The sequence below is a fragment of the Suricata suricatta genome, chromosome 16, assembly GCF_006229205.1.
Source record: "Suricata suricatta isolate VVHF042 chromosome 16, meerkat_22Aug2017_6uvM2_HiC, whole genome shotgun sequence".
Lineage (NCBI taxonomy): Eukaryota > Metazoa > Chordata > Mammalia > Carnivora > Herpestidae > Suricata > Suricata suricatta.
In genome coordinates this window covers 52,444,138-52,450,109 of record NC_043715.1, presented here as the reverse complement: position 1 = coordinate 52,450,109, position 5,972 = coordinate 52,444,138, and the positions used below count along the sequence as shown (strand labels likewise).

The 5,972-nt window shown below is 52.4% G+C and overlaps 1 protein-coding gene across 1 annotated transcript; it reads left to right on the top strand.

Moving 5' to 3' along the window:
- The first annotated feature begins 1,313 nt into the window (after positions 1–1,313).
- Positions 1,314–5,543, top strand: KLK14 (kallikrein related peptidase 14). Its single transcript, XM_029925367.1, has 5 exons — positions 1,314–1,388; positions 2,186–2,357; positions 4,025–4,278; positions 4,393–4,529; positions 5,121–5,543. The coding sequence occupies exons 1-5, from the start codon at positions 1,349–1,351 to the stop codon at positions 5,271–5,273; spliced, it is 756 nt and encodes a 251-aa protein (XP_029781227.1). The 5' UTR covers positions 1,314–1,348; the 3' UTR covers positions 5,274–5,543.
- Positions 5,544–5,972: the final 429 nt, after the last annotated feature.

Sequence of the window (5,972 nt, the reverse complement as noted above, 5' to 3'; positions counted from 1 at the left end):
AGGACAGCATGCCCTGCCCCTAAGTTAGGAGGGGTTCCTTGGACCCAGGACACCTCCTTGGGCTATCTGGAGCCCTCCCTCACCTCATTGTTGTCTCCCTCCCTCTCTCTGCGTCACCATCTCTCACTGTGTTACTGTGTCCCCCACTCTGTCCCCTCCCCTCTGCAGAGTTGAGAGACGTCAGTTCTCCACTGATCTTCCTCCTCCCTGCTGGGATCCCTGCTCCCTCAACTTTCAGGACTGTGAGAACCACAAAGTGAAAAAGCCTAGGGGACAAGACAGTCCTAGGTGTCTCCTGCCCTTCCCAGCCCCACCCCTGCCTCCCTCTTCCTGACTGCTGTCACCTTCCATCTCTGCCTCCTTGTCTCCTCTGGGTCCCCACCACCTGCTGTACCCTAGCTCCCTGGGTCACCTCCTCATCTGCTCAGTTCTGCATCCTCTTCCTCCTCCTCCCCCTCCCCTCCCCCTCCAGTGTATCAGCACTTCATCCTCTGGTCCTCTTGCTGTTATTCTGTGTGTGTTTGGGGGGTGGGGTGTGATCCTGCCTCTCTACTCTCTCTTCCTTTGTGTCTGTTTCTGTTCTGTCTTCAGTGTCTTTCCTCTGTTTTCCTGCTTCTCTCTTAGATTTCCCACATTCCCTTCTCCATGAATCACTGTCTCTGTGCCTCCCCTGCCCCACTGTCTCCCCCTACCCCCTCTCTCCTCTGTTCCCATGTCCACATTCATCTTCCTTCTCCTTCCCCATCTTTCCCTAGTCTCTCTCTGCCTGACACTTGTCTCTCTGGTCTGTGGTTCTCCAACTCTTTCTCTGGTTCTCCCCTTCTTATGTTACCTCTTTTACATTTCCCAGGCTTCTCTGTGTTTCTGTCCCCCACTCCCAAACCCTCCCAGCACCTTCCCCTGAGCCGCCCACCCTGCCCACCCTGCCCTGGGGTCCCCCCTCCCTAGGTTCCTCCCAGATTAAACACCTTCCCTGGGCGGGTTCTCATTAATGTGGTGGCTGCTTCTCTGACCAGAGAGGGGAGGGAATAGATAGGACCAGGGAGTCCTAGAGACCTGGAATGGGAAATAGGCAATAAAAAATGTTGGGAGAGGGCGGGGAGGGGGAGGTGGGGGGGCGGGGCAGGGCCAGTTGCCCAGGCCAGGATAAAAGGCCTCCACAGAGTGACAGGGAGGCAAGACACCACCCCCACTCCCTGCACCCACAGAGACACATCCTTCTCTCTAAAGTCTTGGTCTCTGTGTAAGTCCTTGTCTGTCTGTCCCTCAACCTCTGGGTCTCTTGTGGCCTCCTTTCTCTCTTACTTTCTCTTTGCATTTGCCAGAACCTGACCCCCCAGACCCCAGAATGCTCCTCCTGCTGACAGCACTCCAGATCATGGCTCTAGGTAAGACAGCAGTGGGATCCCAAGCACAGCAGTCCCCTAGACATGCTGAGAAGAGATGGGGAGGGTTCCCCGGCGCCCCGGGGTGCTCATGGATGACCTGATGAGAAGGCATGGTGGGGGGAGGGGTTGGAGATCATGACTCAGGGGCATGCAGAAGGGGCCTGAGTTCTCAGTTGTGAAGATATCAGGATGCAGGAGTCCAAGGAGATGGGGAGGAATAAATGAGGAATTGTGGAGAAGTATCCAGTGCTGTCTAGGTTTTATTTAAAAAGGAGGGCTCCAAAACTAATGGAAGAATGGCATGTTGGTGGCAGTGACTGTGGGCAGCATGATGGCAGGTGGAGTGGGTGTGGGGTGAGACAGCGGTTCCTGGGGGTCCACAGGAGTGGGCACGTTGGAAAAAGGGCAGGGAGCTCCTTGAATGTGTTAGAGAAAGATTAATGGGAAGAATGGTGGTCTACTGTGGAAAGCGATGGTAGAAAGTATTCGTGAGAGAGTAGAGTCAAGGGGAGTAGATATGTCAGAGCCCTGGGTGCAGTGGCTGTGGGAGCAAGTGATATACTATGGAGGTTATGGCGGGGGAGGGGTGGGTGTCAGAAAACTCTCTGATGGTGTTGGGGCAATAATGGAGGCAACATTGGGCATATCTCGTCTGGGTGGGACAAATAGAGGTGGGTAGTTTAGGGGTTAGAGAAAGAAAAGGGATTTGTGGGTCCCAGACCTCCTAGAGAGTAAGGGGGTAGAAAGCATTTGTTCATCTGCTTTCCCCACTCCACCCCACCTCTGCCTGTTCCTAGCCATGGCACAGAGCCAAGAGGATGAGACCAAGATACTTGGTGGTTATACATGCATCCAGAACTCCCAGCCATGGCAGGCGGCCTTACTGGCGGGTCCCTTTCATAGTTTCCTCTGCGGAGGGGTCCTGCTGTCAGGCCAGTGGGTCATCACCGCTGCTCATTGCGCCCGCCCGTGAGTAACCCCTTCCCCTATTCCTGTGCAAGGTGAATTCCAGAGTCTAGAGCACTAGAGCTTAGCTAAGAACCTAGAGCTTTGTGTTGAACCTAATGTAGTAGCTAGATCCTGGCTTGAGGTCTAGATAAGAGGCTAGAATTACCAACACAGCTCAGAGTATAAAATCCAAACATAAATCTTGAAGACCGTTTAGATTCTGAAAGCAGACTGACAATTTAGAACCCATATGCCAGCTTAGAGTCCCACACAAAAATTAGAACCTAACATACCTGAAGATCCATCAAAAGGCCAAATTCTACATAGGGACCAAGATTAGGAGCCCATTCCAGATTGGTGGTTCAACTGAAGCACAGTCTACTCAGAAACTCAGGACCCCTCTCAGAACACTGCCTAGAATCCAAAGTCTAGTCGAGAACCTGCAGTCCAGCCATAAATCCAGAACCTGGATTACAGCTAGAACATACAGCTCAGAGTGTAGGACAGACAGAACCAGAGCCCATTCTAGGTGCAATGTTTAAGTCAGAGCCTAGTCTACAGATCTTCTTTGAGAAGCCTAGAACCCAAACCTCAACCCAGTGTCTAAATCCCAGAATGCAGACTACAATCTGAAGTCGCATACAGAAGTCAGAGCTCTTTCAAAAGTCTAGACCTAAACCTAGAACCCAGATCCCTGACAAAAGCTTACCCAATACCTATAAACACTAAGATCCAATTCCATAAATTAAAGTTCAATGTTGAACCTAAAGCCCAGAACTCAGCTCAGTGTCTAGAATGCAAAGTCCAGAATGCAAGCCAGCATCCAGAAACTTGGATCCAAGCCAAAACCTGGAGCTCCATCTAGCACCCAGAGCTCAACCTGAGGTCAAGGGCTCAAACCAGAATCTAGAACCAGGAGCCCAGACCAGAACTGTAATTCAATCTAAAAACAGAGCCCACCAGAGAATAAAGAACTCAGACTGATGTTTAGGACCCTAAGCTCAAAGACAGAGATCAAACTACTGTCTAAAACCCAGGTCATAAACCAGAGTTTAAGAAGAGCCCAGAACTCAACCTAGGAACTGAATGAAGCTCATATCCATGTCCAGAATCCATAGCTCAGATCACAGTCCATTGGTCAATATAAAATGAGCCTATCCTAAAACTAAAAGCTCAGATCAACATCTAGAACCAAGACTGAAACCATAATGCAGAGCTCAAAATAGAATCTGCAGCCTAATTTAACTCAATCTAGAGAACCCAGATCCTAGCTTCAACTCAAAAGTTCAAAATGTCTAGAACCCAGAATCCAGGCTGGAACCAGGACAGAGCCCCCCAGGAGCCTCCTCCAGGGTCCCAATTCTGATTTAGAGCCTGGAGCCACAGCCCAGCGTCTCACTTGGAACTCAGAGCCTAGAACCCTGCACTGAGCCAAGAACTCCCAACTATCACGTTGCACTTAAGCCAGAAACCAGAACACAACTCAAGAGGGGAAGGGATGGATGGTGGGATTGACCCAGAAGAGAGACCAAACAATGGGAAAGGGCACAGGAGTCCAAGTAACGCTCCAGAAGTGGGTTAGACTTGTGGGGAAAATTCATCAGCAGGGAAGGGAAAGGGGCCAGAGGGTGAGGACGGGTCTCTAGGTCAGATCCTGAGCAGTGTTACTTTTGGGGGTCATGGGCCAGGATCCTTCACGTAGCCCTGGGCAAGCACCATCTGAAGAATTGGGAGGCCACCCAGCAGGTGCTTCGTGTGGTTCGCCAGGTGCGACACCCCCAGTACAACTCCCGGACCCACAACAACGACCTGATGCTGCTGCGGCTGGAGCGGCCCGCGCGGCTGGGGAGGGCTGTGAGGCCCATTGCCGTGGCCAGTTCCTGCGCCAGCCCAGGCACCCCCTGCCTCGTGTCAGGCTGGGGCACCACATCCAGCCCCATTGGTGAGTACTTCCGTATTCTGGAAACAAGGGGCCGGAGGGCTGGACTTCTGGGTCTGAGGGAGGAGGCGGTAAACCTGATTTGTAACTCTTCCTGCCCCCCACCCCCCACCCCAGCCAGGTATCCCAACTCCCTGCAATGTGTGAACATCAACATCTTCTCGGATCAGGAGTGTCGGCGGGCTTATCCCGGAGACATCACTGCCGGCATGGTCTGTGCAGGCGTCCCCCAAGGGGGGAAGGACTCCTGTCAGGTGAGACCCAGTGGGGAGAGCTGGAGGAAGGGGATTGTTTGGGGCTGGGACTTGGGTACCAAAGGATCTCAGGAGCATGAAAATCACTGGACCCCCCCCCCCAGAAACTGAAAGAGATTGTAATAGTTGGGCTGCCTCCTAGCCGTACACCCTTGGGTAACAGACCTCTGTGCCTCAGTCTACTCAACTGTCAGACAGGGGTAGCACTTCTTAGGGCAGAGGGAGGAATTAGATGTGGAAAGAGCACAGAGTGGTGCCTGCACTTAGCCCTGACCACTGCTCCCATTGCTGTTATTATATATGGGCACCTGGGAAATGTGTGCTCAGCATCTCTATAGAGACCTGAGAGGGGACTCCAGAGATGGGAAGATAGATGTAAAGAGGCATACACAGTTTTCTAGAGCAGCACACAAGCCCCACAGGGCAGAGACAGCAGGGAGCAGTGAAGAGAATGGCAGTGATGTCTCCAGAGCCCTGCTCAGTGGTCTCAGCCCACCTGCTTCCCCATCGCTGCCTCTTGAATTCTCCACACCCGATAGCTCTGGCCATCTGTCATCCACGAGTGTCTCCATCTCGACCTCTCCCCTTCAGGGTGACTCCGGGGGACCCCTGGTGTGCAAAGGACAGCTCCAGGGCCTCGTTTCCTGGGGGATGGAGCGTTGTGCCCTGCCAGGCTACCCTGGGGTCTACACCAACCTGTGCAAGTACCAGACCTGGATCCAGAGAACCATACGGAGCAAATGATTGCTGGTGTGACTTAACATCAGCTGCCCATCTGTCCCCAGATTCTGCTCTCTCCACTCAAGTCCCAGGGGTCCCACCCCCTGCCCAGCTCCTTCCTCCTTCAGACCCAGGAGAGTGTGCCCCAGCTTCTTGACTGGGATTTCTGGCCCAGGACTCTCCTTTCCCAGAGAAGTTCCCTCACAATACCATTATTCAGGACCCCTTAGGTACGGGACAAGAACATGAAAACACAAAACTAGCACCATACCCCAAAGAAGAGATTTTTCAAAGCTTGGTGTTTCTAAAAACCAGATAAATAATAATAAAAATTGAATAATCCTAAATTCCATTCACCTGTTCATTGAATTCATCTGACAGATACTAACGGTGGCTTCATGGTGTTCAGCTGGGAACCATGTTCCTGACAAGTGGCTGAATGGGGTGCATGTTGTTGCCTGGGGAGCACCCCTCATCCACTACATCTGGTGTGGTGGAGGGAAACGCCCAGCCTTGTGGCCATGACCCTGAACAAGACCATCCCTCTCCAGAGGCTGGGTCCTATGGTCAAAGACTGCTGAGGTCCAGGGCAGGGAGGGCAGAGGTCCACCTTGTTTCTTGGAAAACTCTATGCAAATAGAAAGGTCCTCATTCTCCTAATCAGATCTCAGGTGAGGAGAGTTGAGTTAATTACCTGCTGGAGTTCAAGTCCTGGCAGAGCAC

Coding starts and splice junctions, on each gene's coding strand:
- KLK14 (XM_029925367.1), top strand. CDS start 1,349: ATGCTCCTCCTGCTGACAGCACTCCAGATCATGGCTCTAG. Junction 1,389..2,185: donor ACTCCAGATCATGGCTCTAG/GTAAGACAGCAG, acceptor GCCTGTTCCTAG/CCATGGCACAGAGCCAAGAG. Junction 4,530..5,120: donor GGGGGAAGGACTCCTGTCAG/GTGAGACCCAGT, acceptor TCTCCCCTTCAG/GGTGACTCCGGGGGACCCCT.